This window comes from Aptenodytes forsteri, unplaced genomic scaffold (genome assembly GCF_000699145.1).
Source record: "Aptenodytes forsteri isolate BGI_AS27 unplaced genomic scaffold, ASM69914v1 Scaffold582, whole genome shotgun sequence".
Classification (NCBI taxonomy): Eukaryota; Metazoa; Chordata; class Aves; order Sphenisciformes; family Spheniscidae; genus Aptenodytes; species Aptenodytes forsteri.
Genome location: NW_008795675.1, coordinates 328,215 through 345,585, shown reverse-complemented (window position 1 = coordinate 345,585; position 17,371 = coordinate 328,215). Strand labels below are relative to the sequence as shown.

Here is a 17,371-nt window from a genome sequence, read left to right as displayed (position 1 = left end):
AACACTGTCCAAACTGTCTCTTTCCTCCATAGTCCAAGGGTCTGTCACCGAAGCCACAAAAATCAAGTACCTTAAGACTATTCAGTCCGAGGGAACCAAAAATCCATCTGCTAGAGAGGGGAATAGCCATCCGTTCCAGTGAATCCAAAGAAGTGTTTCTGTTTCTCAGTAAACCTTGAGGTTTACTGGAGAGGGAAGCACTTCTGGAGAGGGAAGCACTTCATCTCCAGCAACAGCCGAGACAACACGGGATAGAGGGGACAAAGACATGACAACAAGAAGGCAAGAAAGATGGATGCCTTTAGATAGGGAGTTCAGCAGCAAAGACTGGAAAGAGTGATACAGGTCAAGCAGAGGTAAGTCAAGGAGCCTAGACATTAGAGGACTGATTGGGAATTTTCTCCCTATAAAATTGGAGATTGTGCAAATTTCTGTCTTGATAAATCTTTGACAAGAAATTCAGTATTCGTATGAATCCCCCTCTCAGAAGAGAGCAGGGTAAGATGGAGAGAAGGGCCTGACCTAAGATCAGTAACTTTACAGAACTCAACCAACAGCAACAGGAAAGATCCCAAAAGCAGAGATCCCATCTCTTTGTTGTCCTTCAGGGCTGAATGAACTCCCTTTGTGCCATCACAAAACTGACATCCCAATACACCTAAGGTCAGAACTGAGTGACACTTGTCAGGCCTCTGCTATCATAACACATACTAGACATGCTACTGCTGACCTGAACAGAAAATTTGGGCTATAATCTGACATGGGCAAGTTTTGAGGCCTCCCTCCGCAGTTCTTCAGAGAGCAAAGATGCTGCATGCTGCCAAGGGCCCCAGCCCCTGCAGCAGGGAAGGGTGCTGAGTTATAAGCATGTAACTCATGGTCTGAAGTCCTTAGACTGGAGGGCAATTTCTGGAGGGCAATTTAAAAAAAAAAAAAAAAAAAAAAAAAAAAAAAAAAAAAAAAAAAAAAAAAAAAAAAAAAAAAAAAAAGAGGTAACTGCAACAGCACACAAATACGGAAAACAGAGCAACATTTGAGATCACACAGGTTTGTTCTGTACTTACATAAATGTTAACAGACCTTGAAGTGAAGGCTGACACATGAATATCAGCTTAGGTCCAACTCACCTTGTTCAGTCAGATGTTAGACAGGGTACAAATGTTTTCATTGACAAATGAAAAGAGACTGTAGATCTTTTGAAACAGATGGCGTGCAAACTCCATGAGGTGCTGTTCAGCCATCCCTCGGCAGAGTCTAGCCAGAGTTGTTTAAACACTACTTTGAGCAGGCTGGGCCAATACAAATATTATAAACTGGGATTAGCAACCAAAGACCTGGTCTGAGCACAACAAAAGAAAAGAAAAACTGACCTACACAGTATTTCATCACCCCTGACATTTAGAAAATTTGCTTAGATCTCTCAGCATACAGTTTGTAAGATGGTGTGGAGCTACTGGAAAACAAGACATCAAAATGTTCCTGTGAGGTTAAGATCAAGACTGGCTCTTTCCAACCCTGTCTTTATTCAACTTTCCTTCTTGGGAAAACCACTAGCAGATGTCTCCCTCTGCATAGCGTGGGGCTTGTTGGCCATGACTTGGCTTCCAGAACTGTGCTTGCTTTACTAAGTTCTCACTCTCACTCCTGTTCTCATCTTCATCCAGCAAGGAACAGGGCAACAGCTTTAAAAAGTTTGAGGAAGAGGCTGAAGAGAATTTGAAGAGTGATGTTTTGTGCTCATGCTGATTGACATTCCTCCTTTCAGACCACCTTCATGCATTATTGTCTGTAAAAGGGATCCATTAAGCAGCTCTCCCAGCCCTATTTGCTTGCTAAGTTGGTTTCACAATTATTATGTGAGGAGGAAACAGTTCAGTGTAGACATGAACTCATTTGGATTCGTGCCCTCAGGCAAATGCAACTACAGTGGAAATCTTATGCATATGAGGTGTAATAAGCCGGAACGGAAAGGAGGCCATATTTCAGGGAGTAAACTGCTTACTGTAAGCTAGATCAGCACAACAGCCACACCAGTTAAGAGCTAGATTGCTCATTACTGCATCACAAAGCCCAAAATTAAGAATTACCTGCATGTGTATCCTTGTTGAATTGCATATGTAACGCAGAAGTTTTACTAAATTCTAGTCTGCATCTTTCTTGTATTCTCCAGCCAAAACTCTTTTCAAGTTTGGCTTTCAGTGCTTCCAACACTGAAAAGCAGAAAGGATTGTCAGGAATTCTGTTAGCACCAGTCCTGTCAAGTGCTACATCTCACTCAAGCCAAAAATTTAACAAAATTTGTTATTTAACAAAATAAAACTGGGTAGGGGGAGAAGGGATCCAAGTGTAAGTGCATACAGTCCAAGTAACTGACTGGCAGAAAGTATTTTATTTAGAAAAAAAGGACTCCATCCTCTAGAAGATAAACATTATAATTTGTGCATTAATTATAGCTCATTTACCTTCCTTATCCAAAGGCCTATATTTCCTCCTCCCAACTGGATTTAGAAGCAAAGGACTGAGCCTTTATACAAACAAGCTAATGGATTCTAATGGCTTACCCTGATGCAACGTCATTTAATCACAGAAGCACTTCATTTTCCCTGCTGTATTGAGGGAAGGAAAACAAATAAAGACTGCATCCACATTCAACCAACTCATCTAAACACCTCTTATTTCAGTTTTCAAATTCCATTATTCTCATTGTAGTCAAATTTTCTCATGCTTTCATCTTAGTAGACTCTTTCCTCTCCCTTACATTTAAGAAAAAAAAATAACCAATCTTTAGCTCCCTATATTTCCCAGATCACTTTTCACTAAGTAATTCCAAAGAAGTCATTCATATATTTATTTATTTTATAGTAGTTACCAGTTTTGCTCATTGTTTCCTCAACTCTAAATTTACTTCATAGGAAATCAGTCCATATTAAAAAAAAAAGATCCTGATTTAATTACGTTACTTTCACTTTTCATTTAAAGTACTTAGTACTCAAGCAATGCTCCACACACCAGGAACTGGCATCCAAAAAAAAACCAACCCCAAAACACACAACCAAACCAACCCAGATACAACAACTTAATACTGCGTCTGCTTTTTAAAGACTTTTCATCTTCTCTTCCCAACTGTCCCCAAATCCTGTTCCCATCACATGTTGTTTCTTTTGGTTGCATTCTGTTTCCTTATCTCTGTTCTTATTTATTTCACTTACTCTTTACTCCACACGCTCCCAATTCTTTGTCAAGACAATTCTTTCTCCAAGGGAGTGGACCAGAGACCCAACCGGACAGTACAGTCACCAGTGCTTCTCCACACCCAGAGTAAACAACTAGTCTAATTTCTTCTCCAGTACCTTTTACCTATGTAGCCCACTGGGGCCACCCGCTCAGCCTTTTTCTCTCCCTTCTTTCTCTTCTCTAGTCACTTCAGAAGGTGGGTAGATGCTTTCTCACAGCATTTATCCTCGGCAAGTACCACTCAGCCTGTTTTTCCTTATTCTCAGTTGTGTCCTATACAAAAGGCCTGTTTTTAATCTCATGGTTACAGGAAGGGTATGAAGTAAATAATTAATGCTGGCACTCCACCAATCCCACCCATTTCACTAACAGGTTAATATCACATGTGCACTCCACCCCATCTTACTCATAAGATTTAATTCTTGGGCTCTTTTCCTGTCCCTTTGTTTCTGCAACCTGCTCTTGTTTGTGTTTGATCCTTCCCTGGAACTCATCACCATGTTTAGTGCTCAGTGGCCTCTCCCGTGTCCCTCTCCCCCATGGCTCTGCTCACTCACAGTACCCTCCTTTTCCTCTCTCTCTAGTCCATGAAGACTCTTAACATCACATCTCTACTTGCATTCCCCATCATCAGCGTAACTTCTTTTCTTTCACTTGGCCCAAACTTGACAAAAATCCCACTAATATTTAGAAAGAAACAGGGTGCTTAGCATGGCTAGGAAGAACAGAGTAGGAAGTAACACATGTACAGTAAAACCTGCAGCTCCTTCAGAAAGGTATAATTTCTCATGAGGAATGACAAGGCACAGGGGCCAAACCTCATGGCACAATGCCAGAGCACAGTCTGTCTTTAATCTATCTATCCTGGGGGTTGACAGTGAACATCTACAGAACAGAAAGGTGGAAGACCAGAAGACTTCACCTCTCCCCAAACAAAAAAAAGCACCACATCTGTTCTTCAAGGTAAACGAAGGAACAAGAAAGCAGGTGAAGAAGCCAAAGGAGTTGTATCTGCCAAGTTATTTCAAACAAAAACTGAAGTGCCAGCCATTTAATCCATTCCTTGACTCCTTTCAATTGTACAAGCAGTGTTATTGTACAGGTAATTATTTCTGTACGTACTGTTTTTACTGGGGCACTTAATGTTCCCTTCCTTTTGCCAGAGTTGTCCATCCAGCACAGAATTTAATAAATCCATGCACAATTGCGACATTTTCTTGATAGTCTACTACATAAGCGTTAGAGAAAGTTGCCGAACAAAGCCTTTTGCTTCTGAACATCTGAAACGTGTTGATACTGAATGCCACGCAGTAGAGTGCAACTGCTCTGTAAGTCAACATTATGCCACAAATTAAGCATTACAAGAAATATTTAAATCACATTTTATTTTTCAAATTCAAAAATAACAGCTTTATTTAACATGTTACACATCTCACAGATTTAAAATATCATGCTCTATTTAAATATCTGAGTGACAACACTATACAAATAAAATGTTACACAAAATATATTTAAGAAAATGTTTTGGTCTTCAATCTGAACAATAAATAGACAGGCACTTCTACATATACAAAGGAAGCAACCACTATTTAGAATAACTCTTATAAGCAAGATGCGGAAATACAGAAGAAAAATCTGAGTTTTGAGAACAGGTTTAACTCTACATGAGACATCATGCAACTTCAAAGTTTGTTTCAAAATTCAAAACTCTTAGGATCTGCACAGTTCTAGATTTGCTACTGCTTTATAGGAGATCCAAACCATGCTCTCGTAAGCAATGTGCAATTTCCATTATTTGCATCAAATCAAGCTACCTGATCACATTTAGTGCCAAAACAGAAAACAAGGACTGACCAGAGTAGCTTTTCACCTAAATAACATGAGCAACAAGTCAGCTTTACCTCACATAAGCTTGGTGCAGGGGGCAGACCTAACTGTACCTACTGCCCAGCCCCAAACAAAATCTGTTCTTCCTTTTCCTTACATATTCAGCTCTTCAATGGGGTGTTTCAAACAGTATTATGCTTTTTTTATTAAAAAAGCATCATCTAATATAACAGTAAATCCTTCACACACAGGCACGCTTTGCACAAAAGATCATAAGTAAAGGAGAAAATATTGTTCCAGGGTGCAAAAAGACTGAAAACTATAAATTAAAAAAATTCAATAGTTAAAGTCTCCATAAGAGAGTGTTTCATACTTAAAGTAAAGTAAAACTATATTCCTCCAATTTGTGACTTTTCAATTTACAGTGGTTTCCAGGGGGCAGACCTAACTGTACCTACTGCCCAGCCCCAAACAAAATCTGTTCTTCCTTTTCCTTACATATTCAGTTCTTCAATGGGGTGTTTCAAACAGTATTATGCTTTTATTAAAAAAGCATCATCTAATATAACAGTAAATCCTTCACACACAGGCGCTTTGCACACAAAAGATCATAAGTAAAGGAGAAAATATTGTTCCAGGGTGCAAAAAGACTGAAAACTATAAATTAAAAAAATTCAATAGTTAAAGTCTCCATAAGAGAGTGTTTCATACTTAAAGTAAAGTAAAACTATATTCCTCCAATTTGTGACTTTTCAATTTACAGTGGTTTCCACACACCCACACACAAATACTACTCAAGGAAAAATTATCTTCCACCATCACAATTAATGAAAGATGCATTGTAGTAGGCAATCCCTGTTTCCAATACAGCTAACCAGTCACTGACAGCTAGTTACATCCTTGAAGTCCTTTTTAAAATTAATTTAAGACAAAGATTGAAACATAATGACCACCAGGACAGTGGAAAAGTCAGGACCAAGTCTTCAAGCCATCCCCCCAAATTTTAGTATTATTCTCATTTTCAGAAGTACAGGAGAAAGTTTCCAGAGAAAATTAAACTATTAAACAGAGCTTCAATGGTCCACCAAGAAAGTCAGACCCAAACTTGGAAAGTTATTTGGACTTAAGACACTTATGCACATTACTTTAACAATTTAAGTGTGGATCTTGCAAGCGTGTCCAAATCTTAATCATTTCTTGAGGTTTTCTACTATGTACTAACATTAAGTTTGTGTAGGAACATATGTTATTTCTGTATTTCTCTTCGATATCAAATGTTTTGAAGCCTTTGTGTTTTTCCGGAGCAAGCCCAAGCTTCTGAAGGCACATTCCAGTATAAACATCATCAATAGGGTAAAGGAGTACCTGGTCAGATGCATTATTCAGTCTTAATGCCAGATCACCAGAGTACAGAAACCCACCGCCTCCTGCGTATGGAGGATATGAACCTTCATAAACGCTTTCTGGGATGTAGTACTTCAATTTTTTTTCTCTGTGAGGTCCAGCATCTTTGATCACATCGCCTATAAATAAGTCTTTGGCTTTATCCTTCGATAAGCTCTTCAAGTAATCCAGGATCTGATGGGTATTCACAAAAACATCATCATCACCCTTAAAAATAAACTGGACATCTGCGCAACTGCTGCTGACCCACTTAAGAAACAGCACCTCTTTCAGAGTTAAATTAAAGAAAGTGTCTCTGTAGTTCCAGAGGAGAATGTCTTGGTGGGTTTCACTCTCAAATTTTATCATGTCTGAAAGATCAGGAAAATTATCCTCTGGTGGGGTCTGTCCAAGTAAGAAGACCCTTTTGACTGTCACATCCCCCGATTTTATTTCCTTGCCCCAGGACTCCCTAATTGCTTGCCTTCTGTCAAAATGGGGTGTAAGTGACTTAATAGCCAGCAGCAGAAAAGGTTTATGTTTGCACTTGTTTGGCTGATCCATTAATAATGAATAATTTCTACATCTCAAATAAAGTAGAAAGTCTTTGAATCTGTCTGGCAAGTTTGCAAAGTCACTAACCTCTGAAGGTACCCACGGGTCAGGGTCACAGGAACTGAGAACACTCGAGTTTGAAACTAAGTTCTCTTCCACAGTCATATTGGAAAGCAAGGTCAGAATAGGGTTGTACAGCAGTTCAAGCTTCTGTTGCTGTTTGTTCCAATAAGCTTTGTGAGGAGTATATTTTCTCCAGAATTTGCTGCGTGGTATAATAACATGGCCTTTTGCATTCTTCTCTTGGTTGCCACTTTTTGAGACTTCCACAATCACATAAATAAAAATGTTTACCATCATCAGAATTCCCAGCAGCTTTAATCTTCTGCGTCCAACACTCATTTCTCATATCTGGAAAGAGAAAAAAAATGACAGATTTTTAGCCTTCTTTCTATCAAGTTCTTGATCTCATAAAAATGCAAACTACTTTCAGATGAAGAATGTGCAAGTTAGTAGCCTAAAAACAGAGGTTACCTACACCCCAAAAAAGCAAAAACTAATCTACCTCTAATACATGCGCACCTACAGCTAGTAGGGGTTTGGGGTTTCATCAGCAAACAAGAAGCTGGTAAGAATGTAAAATTTCCATTTGCTACTTCGGAATTTTACATAGCATTTCACAGTGTGTCTAAATTTGCCAGCAGTTTTTGCTCCTCATTTAAGTCTCCTTGAAACGCTTGATTGCATAATAATCTGAGCCCTCAGCTTGGCAAAGGCAGGCAGAGAAACTTTTTTTTCTGCTAGTAAGGTAAGCTTAAGGGTATAGAATAAATTGCTATATGATAAGGTCAGTTATTTTTAAATTAAGTTTCTAGCTTTTATACTTGCACTCTTATACCTTCCAACTACATAATAGGTAGAGCTGAATTTTAAAGCATACAATTTGTTTCTGTCCATGTCACTTGGCTGTTCCTTGGGAGAAGAGGCTGACAAAACTGGCCAGCTGCATTGCTGGTATTCAGATCTCTGCAGACAGAAGACAACACGAATTTTGGTTTTTTTCCCCCCTCCAACTAGAAAAGGAAATTAATGGCAGCAGAAAGTGAAAGTGTAATTATTCCTAGGAAACAAAAAAAACACACAAGAGAAATCAAAAAAGGAGAGGTTTCCCATATACGTAAGACCAGGAATAGTAAGCGTACCTCTCTCTGTTGTAGCGAAGGTTATTCTGTGACCCATCTCCAGTTTTTACTGAGAGAAAATGGATCAATCCCTCTTTCTTCCACAGCTGTCATAATGAAAGGTGCAAAGTACAAGGAGGAACATGAAAACAGTGTGTTCCTCTAAAGTAGTGCCTATCAAACTGTTTACTAGCCCAGGGGGAAATCAATGTACAAGCTACACAAAATTTAACAAGCCATTCTAAATCAGGAAGTCAGACTAGAAAATAATTCAGAACGAATGAGAAAGTTAGTAAGACTACATTTAAGTCAGATACAGAACTCATTGTCAAAGATGCTTTCAATTGCCAGGAGTATAAATGATTATTGGAAGACCAGAAAAATCTAATGAAATAAAAGATTTGTAATGGCTGTTAAACCCAGCTGTAAACATTGCCTCGGAGGTCCTGAAGTCAGAGCAACAGCAGTCAGGAAGGTACACTTGAGAAGTACACCTTGTACTCGCTCTTTTCATTTTATTTCCAGCCATCACCAGACACCTGAGCTAGACTGACCCTTGGTCTCTTCTGGTTTGACCAGTCTTATTTTCTTTTACTCCTCAGCAAGTTAAACACAAAATTTAGTAAGAAAGCAGCAGGTAAATAATCAGTAATCTTTTTTTTTCTTATTTGACCCCTGGATTCTCATTAAATCCAAAGAAGGGGAGTATTTCTGAATTTAAATAAAAAGCCAAACAATGGACTACTCAGAGAAAAATCCCTACTCTTCTTTCATTTGACCTCATGTACCATCTGCATATTCATCTTTGCATACGCTCAGGCCAGATCTACTTTATTTAATGTCCTTTTCTCAGCCAGCTATGAAGTTTGCTGTTCTAATTTTAAAGTAGTTTTCTTCTATACCTCGAAGACAAAAAAAATACTTGTGGTCAGTGCCGTCACTTAAGCTAAAAAGCTGAACTGTTAGAAAGTACCGGCTGGCCACACAGAGTTCAAAAACTTTATCTTCCTCTTTCAACTGCCACAGCAGCTTCCACTAAAACCAGATCATTATATACTATTTTTCTTCACTTTCCTTTCAGTACACACAAAAATACTGGAGAAGCAGCTGTCCCGTGTTTTGTACTATTCCATGCAGTTCAGCATGCACATCAGTGCTTATCTACCCTGTCCTCTATAGCACTTCTCACTGGAACAAATGACATGGTATTTTACCTATGAACCCAGCACTTCCGAGACAACGGGGTGAGAAACTCCCCCCTAGTAATAGCTAACACACACCAAGATTGTCAAGAGCTCAGCCAGAGCCTGATTTTCCAGGATATGTAGTGCTACCCAGGTCATCTGTTCACAGCCCCCAGCTATGAGTATTCAGCACCTCTGTAAGTCATCTGGATGCTTGACCTGAGACTGTTCTGAACACAAGGAGACACCATTTGCAAAGACTTTATTTTCAATCACTTAACAAAATCCTTCAAATCACTAAGTCTTTTGGGTAAGCATTCAAATTCTGTAACTACAAGATCCTCTTTAATCTTCCTGTTTTTCACTTGTAGCCTTGCAATCCCCTGCAGCATGAGACAGGAATCCTACACAGAAAAATCTCCATTTACTGTTAAACTTGGTAGAACTTTTCATCAAAAAAAAGTACCTGCCTGGCAAGATGACATGGTTCCATCACAAAGCACAGTAAATGCTATCAGCCCCACATGTAAATACTTCCAGTATAATTTTCAGTCTCCTTTTTAAAAAGCTATCCAATATTGATGATAAATTTAATATTTCTGAGAAAAGTTAAGTAACAAGTGACATTCAATATCAATACAAGTAAGAGTTTTATAAGACATGAACACACACACCCCCAATTTTGCATGAAAGCATTCCTCTCTTCTGTAATCAAAAGCTATCTACATGTGGTTTTTTATCAATTTGTTAAGAATATAACTCATTAAGAATATCAAAGCAATACTAAGGGCTACCAAGTAAAAAAGGGATAAAAACTGCTTTGTTAAAAAAGCATCCTTTTTATAAACTAGACAAAGACAGGTTGTATTAAACACTTATTCATAGCATTAGATTGAGGTTCCTGAACAAAAAGCAAATAGAAAACAATCAGGCTTCAGAAAGGCTATTTCCATAAGTTGAAATAGAATCCTCAATTTTGCAATTAATGTATATTAGCTTTAATTATGTCCTGGTTTCGGCAGGGATAGAGTTAATTTTCTTCCTAGTAGCTGGTACAGTGCTGTGTTTTGGATTCAGTATGAGAGTAAGACTGAGAAGGCTGGAGGTGCACAAGAAGCTGGGAGGGGGCACAGCCAGGACAGCTGACCCAAACTGGCCAAAGGGATATTCCATACCATGTGACGTCATGCTCAGTACATAAACTGGGGGAAAGCTGGCTGGGGGGGCCACTGCTCGGGGACTGGCTGGGCATCGGTCGGCGGGTGGTGAGCAATTGCATTGTGCATCACTTGTTTTGTATGTATTTTTTTTTCTAATTGCAATTATTAAACTGTTTTTATCTCAACCCACGAGTTTTCTCACTCCTATTCTTCCAGTTCTCTACCCCATCCCACCAGGGCGGGGGGAGTGAGCAAGTGGCTGTGTGGTGCTCAGTCACCAACTGAGGTTAAACCAGGTTAAATTACTACACCTGAAAACAGGAATTGATAAAAGGATGCCAGTTTGGCAATTTCACATTAAGTGAATTGGATTTATCGCAAAACACCATATTACAACCCTCATCACGATGGTGGTGGTGGGGTTGCATTTGTAACGTTGCTAGTGGGGGTTTTGGGGTTTTTGTTTGTTTTGGGGAGGTTTTTTGTGGCTTTTTTTTTTTTTTTAAGTAAACACCCACAGCCCACGTCTCAAGGCAAATCTCATTTCTTATCTGCTTTGCTGATGCTGCAGTAATTGACCAAAGTGCCAGCACGATGGAGATTTTGTGCACTGGGCAGCTTGCTAAGAAGCAACATTGTAGAGTACAAGACAGCGCCCATTTCCTACCTACAGCTTAGCGACAGCGATCTGGACAGATCACAAAAAACTTTCTCCTATTCCAGTAATAGCTTCTTCCATCAGCATTAATATTATAAAATTATTATATATAATATTAATATTATAAAATTATAAAAATCCCCAGCTGACTCCTTTGACTGCTTTGAAGATCTGTTAGGGAAGCCAAAAACAAACTAAAAGTGATCTGGTTCATACTTAAAATCTATCTGATGCATTTTTATATGAGTTTTGTTGAAGAACTGAGATGAGCAGTACAAAGCAACACTCTATTTGAAAAATTCCTGCTGCTTTAGGTGTTAAAAAAGGCTAGAACACATAGCTAGCTAGCAGAAGAAGCAGAACAAGAGTAAACACCATATATTGGTAAAGAAAATGACAGTACACACAGAACCTCAGGAACAGAAAATCCTGCAGAAATTTATTCCAACTTCAGCAGGTAAGATGAAGAGTTACCTATACTCAAAGGTGCTCTGACACACGGTTTTTCAACGCCTGTTTTCAACTTCTCAGCTACACTGATATGAAGATCATTTTAGCAATCAGTTCAAGTTTGTACAAATCATCACATTTCTGCTTATGCAACTTCCAGCTGCGCACTTATGCATCAGTATCACTGCATACATAAAGTCCATTTGTTCAAAGCCTTTAGAAAACATCCATGTGGCTAGAAAAAAAAAAGGGTCAACATTAACCATACTCTGGATAAACCAAGATTCTGCTACAGATACAGTATTTGTAAAGATTGATTCTGCAGAAACGGGGGGAAAAGAGGGAGGAGTTGCCCTCTTCAGCTCCACTCTTACATTTCACTGCAGTCAAAACTAAGGTATTGATAGAATGGAACAGATTTATGGAGCCACAAAAGCAGCACTGGTATCAAGAGATGGATGGAAAAGGCAAGCCAGCGGAACCTGTGAAGAAAGCAGCTTCACTGTGGGACAAGGCAGCAATCAATAAAACAAGATGAACCACAACAGAAGAAGAAAACAGGTATTACAAGAAGCCATGAGCTACAAGAAAAGATTCCAAACACCCCAAAAGCTTTAAGTCCAAATAACATTAATGCAAAATGGTGAGAAACTGTTCACACGTTGTTTTTAAACAGTATTATTTGATGCTTTATCTCAAGAGTGAATGTATTCCAAAAGTCTGTAAGGAACCTACTCAGAAGTCTAGAAGAGCTGGTATGAAGTGAGAATCTCACAGGATCTCTCTCCTGAGCTGGAAGGGACCCATGAGGATCATTGAGTCCAACTCTTGACTCCACACAGGGCAACCTAAAGGTTAAACCATATATCTAAGAGCATTGTCCAAATGTTTCTTGAATACTGAGTATGCACAATCCATCCAGTTCCAGGAATTAATTATACAAGAGACTTTTCTGGAAGCAAGAATTTACACAGACAGGGGCCATGATGCCCCCTGACAAAAGACAAGGGTTACATCTGGAGGAGGCCAAGCTCAAGGTCAAAACCAAGAACAAGTACATCTAAGTGTACCAGCCCCTAACTAAGGGCACATGCAATACATCAGTTTGAACTTCTCACATTGGAGTTAGGATCCTGCAGAAGAATTCTGGTCAGCCCTGTTACAGCATTTGATTTTCTGTAATGACTTCACAACATTAGTATGTTAAACATGTGATGACAGTTTTAACTTTTCTTTTTTTTTTTTTTTTTAAACTGATGCTACTAAGACCTTGCTAGGCACAAAACCAAGCCTAAACCTCTACTGAGGTTTAGCTGTAGGAGACAAAAAGGCAAGAGAGAGGCAGATGTTGGAAAGAAGTGGCTAAAAAACCAAAGTATATTTAGAAGTTCAGAAAAAGCAATCTTCTCTAGGATAGAGACAATGAAACACAGTGGATTCGGACGGTGCACTAAGTAGTCCTCTATAGCAAGATGTCAAAACAAACACACCTAGATTTGCAGTCACTGAGTGCAGCCTATAATCAATCCAAACAGGAATCTTGTTGCTTCAACATCCAGATTTTGGCAGATGCTCGACATCGCCCTGAACTATGAAGTAGTTTTTCTTTCCTACAGCTTTTAAGCAAGGTACTACTTCATTTGAGTTGGAGATGTTACCGTAGACAGTAAAAACCTTCAAGGTAGGACAGGCAGGTGCTCTTTTGGAAATACCATCAAAACAAAGGAGGGCATTGATGAGCGTGAAAGCAAGGGGCAAATGGATAAATTTTGACAGTCAATCCTACCAATTTTACCAATGAAGCAACAAAAAAAACTCTTTCCTGAAAAGTCAGACCAAGTTTGTATCTAACTCAGTTCATTCTGCTTATATTCAACAAGACACCCACTGAGTGTTTAAAATACCAGAGGATTGACTGCTTGCTTACACATTAACTGAGACAACTTCAGGAATGCCACTTTCCTAAATGAGTAAACTTTCTTTTATTCCAGGTTTCTATTTAGGAACCTGAGTATCAAAGAACCATACATTCATACACCAAATGTTGATCATATTTGTTGATTTTATTGATGTTTAATTTAAGTTCCTAACCAGTGGAGCCTCTTACTAAGATGCCCAATTGTTGTACATTGAAGCTTCTTCTGCAGCACTCTACACGCTGTCTCAGTCTCTGTAGAAAGATGAATATCCATCCCAAGCTCCCCTTTGCAATGCAGTAAGAGTATACCTATAGCACAAAATTGAAGAACAAGCCTTCAGAAGGGAGCTACAAAAGGGAAAGCAACTGTTACCCTCATGTGTCTTAATACTGACAGAAAAGTCATCTTCCTTGCTCTTAAGTACTGAAGCCCATGATAAATTAGGCAAGTGGACAGATTGCTTCTGACTATTTAAAACATAACACCTAAAAAGGTGTTACCGTTATTATTGCAGGAAAGCTCCATCATTTCCCTTTCAAACAAAGGGTTAAATTTTATTAAAAACACCACTGGGCACGATGCAATACAACAATACTCAGCAAGGATCTTTAAAAGTAGTTTCAGGTCAGCAAGTAGGTTCACACAGCACAACCCTGAACAGTGCAAGGGTGTTAGTTGGCGTTCAAAAGGCAGTGTAGCCTGTGGTAGCACAGTGACCCGTGCTGCATTCCACTGCACAGCACGGGCATACCCACAAACTCTTCCAGCAAGATGAAGAAAACGCAGTATTCCTGTTTATTACATAAAGAAGGAAAGTTTCAGGGAGCAAAAGACCGGTAAGACAACAGCCATTTTCAAGGTTATAGTTCTATTTAAAAATAAGTTTAAATGGTGTTTCTGGATGTACCAAACATCAATTTCTTCAAGACCAGTCCTTTGCTATTGAAACATTCTTCCTTTATGCTTTTACTTATGAATGATATTTATTAATTTCAAGTCTTAACATGAAAGCTCAACAGCAGTAAGAGTAAGCTGTGACTACCAGTGAGCAGTCTCAACAGCAGCGTATCATACAGATTTGCAGCTAAGCAAACCACCCAAAGCAGAACTCCCTTAAAACAGCTAGAATATTTAGAACTGACCATTAACAATTCCCCTGGGAAAGCAAGATCAGATAACATGATGCGGACTACCTCAGGTGGTGTTCCTTCCCACATTGCATATACCCACAGGGGCATTCCTGCACCAGCCAAGTGTTTCACAGCAGATGCAGTCATAGTAGCAAATCTGTACTTCAAGGCACTAAACCAAACCTAGGCATGCTCATGCAACCCCAGAATAAAAGAAAAACAATACGTTTAACCAGACTACCTGCCTCAACCCTCGGCTCCTGCAGCAGTCCCAAGCTGTCGATCCACAAGCAGCTGAACCAATCTAATCACCTGACCCCTCCTTTTGATGGAGGCTTTCTCCTCCTCCCTTTCTGACTCCAAGAACTCAGGCCCAGTCCCTCCCTTGCACTGGCTCTGGTGCTCTGCCAGGCCCCTCCATAAATCAGTTCACATCACTAATCCAGCAGAAAACTAACAATAACCAGAGATGCACACCAGATAAGCACCAGAGCAGCTACAGTGAAAGCACACAGCAGAGAGAAGGGGAGCAGACAGATCTCCCCTCTTCAACAGGGATGACAACACACCAGGAACTGAGCCTTGGTTCTGGATCCATAATGCCTTCCACCCTCTAACAAGAGGCTATCCAGCATCATAGCAATGACAACACTATACTTATACCCTCGTGCAAACAGTCATATAATGCCAGTCTTTGAACAGATAGTGCAGACACAAGGTAAAACATCTAATAAGTCTGACAGAAGCCATGACCTTTAACTGCAAATCCTTGTATCTTCTACTGAGGACAGGGGTTATGCTGTATTTTCTAAGTGACCTGTATTTTCTGAGTAACCTGTCGACATTATTTGACTGCCAAAGCCAAGCATTAAAAGTCCATTTACTTACTGGGGCTGAAAAAAAGAGAAGATAATCCTTACTACCTGCAGGTATTACACCTACTACTCTACTGGTTCAGGACTAAATGATCAGGAATTTGGCAAAACAAAGCTGTAATTCAGGTATCTAACAGATACTACCACCTTTCATCTCTTTGCAGAGACTAGCTATAACTGGGGCTATGGCAAACTTGGATCTCACCACGTAACTTCATTTTGAAGCCTGATATCCTTTATAGCAGTTGTACATGTAACACAACTTCTGGTAGTTCTAGCAATAGTGCATGCAATAGTGACACTACGGTTCTGAAGAGAATTTTTAAAAATATTATTATTAAACACATCACAAGCCATATGCAGTCCCTCTAACCTCCTGTGAGATGCATCAGTTCTTCTAATACCACAGTTCTGTTCAGTGAGTCAAAAGAGATTTCCGGATTGAGCAACAACACAGTTGTAGAATGTGAAAATATTAAGAGCCCCAGGCTGTTATAAAAAGTCTGTGCAATTTCCAACTTTAAAGAACTTGGACACTCTATTTATTTTTCTAACTACACACAATTGTATCTCTTTTTCCCCTCAGAACTTTACACAAGTCCATTTTTACACAATAGTAATTAAGAACATCTTAAGAACTGGTAAATATTCAACAGACATCAGTATTCCGCTTCTGCAGAAGCATATCACAGTGGCTACCGCTGAGTAACAGTCAATGTTTTCTGTGTTCTTCAAACACCATGGTCTGAAACAACATTCCAGTTGGAGGAAAGTTACCAAGATTACAACACACTACACAAAGTGTCAAAAAGTGCAATGAAATTCAGAGCAGTTAATGTTTATTTTAACATTAGTTTTAATTAATTGCATATACCTGCTTTGAGCCATCTTTTGGCATATTATTTAGTTTTGGGAGAAATTCTACTCTTCCAATATTTTAATACCAAAAGACACCAGTCCAACTTGGGCATGGAATTTCAAGATCCAAGTAAATAGCAAGACTGGGGAAGGATGTGCTTATATTTTCCTAAAACGCAGCCCAAGGCATAAAGAACTATAAAGAGTTTGAATAAAAGCCAACCTAACTTCACATTCTGTTTCCCACTAGTTATCTTCAACACATTTGAACTGCATTTGAACCATATTTAATTACTGTTATTGAACCTAATCTCACTTTGTCCAATCCCTCTTTGAACCTGTTTATATTTTCAACTTTTATGAATTCCACTGGTGATGAATTCCTCAATTTCTCACGCAGTGAGAACTTGGGATGACTTGCTTTTGTACTACCACACAAGAGGGGAAACCTTGGAAAATACAACATAACAAAAAAAATTGTAGTTATTTTCTCTATGTACATTTGCCATACCAGCTATATAACGAACCTTTACCTGTCCTCTGTTCCTTCTTTGCCACAGTAAGAAGTCCTAGTCATTTTATTTCTGGAACTATTTTGCACTTCTGACTAAGCTTGTCTTCCCCCCCCCCCACTTCTATTAGGTCATTTTTGATATGGCAACAACAACAAAAAAAGGCATTTAGTACTTAAAGCTTACAAATAAGAATTTCTGGAGATTTTTTTAGATCTATATATCAATGGAGCTTGGTATAAGGTGCAAGCCAGATAATATCGTTAAAGACAACAAAATGTCGTTAAAGACAACAAAAAAAGTTTTTACAAATATATTAATGACAAGAAGAGAGCCAAGGAGAATCTCCATCCTTTATTGGATGCGGGGGGGAACATTGTCACCGAGGATGAGGAAAAGGCTGAGGTACTCAATGCCTTCTTTGCCTCAGTCTTTAACAGGCAGA

General features: G+C 39.1%; 1 protein-coding gene and 1 long non-coding RNA gene across 2 annotated transcripts; both read right to left on the bottom strand.

Annotated features, from left to right (window-relative positions):
- Positions 1–4,602: 4,602 nt before the first annotated feature.
- LOC103901677 lies at positions 4,603–5,566 on the bottom strand. Its single transcript, XR_657744.1, has 2 exons — positions 5,506–5,566; positions 4,603–5,164 (listed from the first exon to the last, which is right to left on the bottom strand). It is a non-coding gene; the product is annotated as an uncharacterized LOC103901677 (long non-coding RNA).
- A 122-nt stretch (positions 5,567–5,688) lies between these two features.
- On the bottom strand, positions 5,689–7,912 carry B3GNT2 (UDP-GlcNAc:betaGal beta-1,3-N-acetylglucosaminyltransferase 2). Its single transcript, XM_009282599.2, has 2 exons — positions 7,898–7,912; positions 5,689–7,410 (listed from the first exon to the last, which is right to left on the bottom strand). The coding sequence occupies exon 2, from the start codon at positions 7,399–7,401 to the stop codon at positions 6,208–6,210; it is 1,194 nt and encodes a 397-aa protein (XP_009280874.1). The 5' UTR covers positions 7,402–7,410; positions 7,898–7,912; the 3' UTR covers positions 5,689–6,207.
- Positions 7,913–17,371: the final 9,459 nt, after the last annotated feature.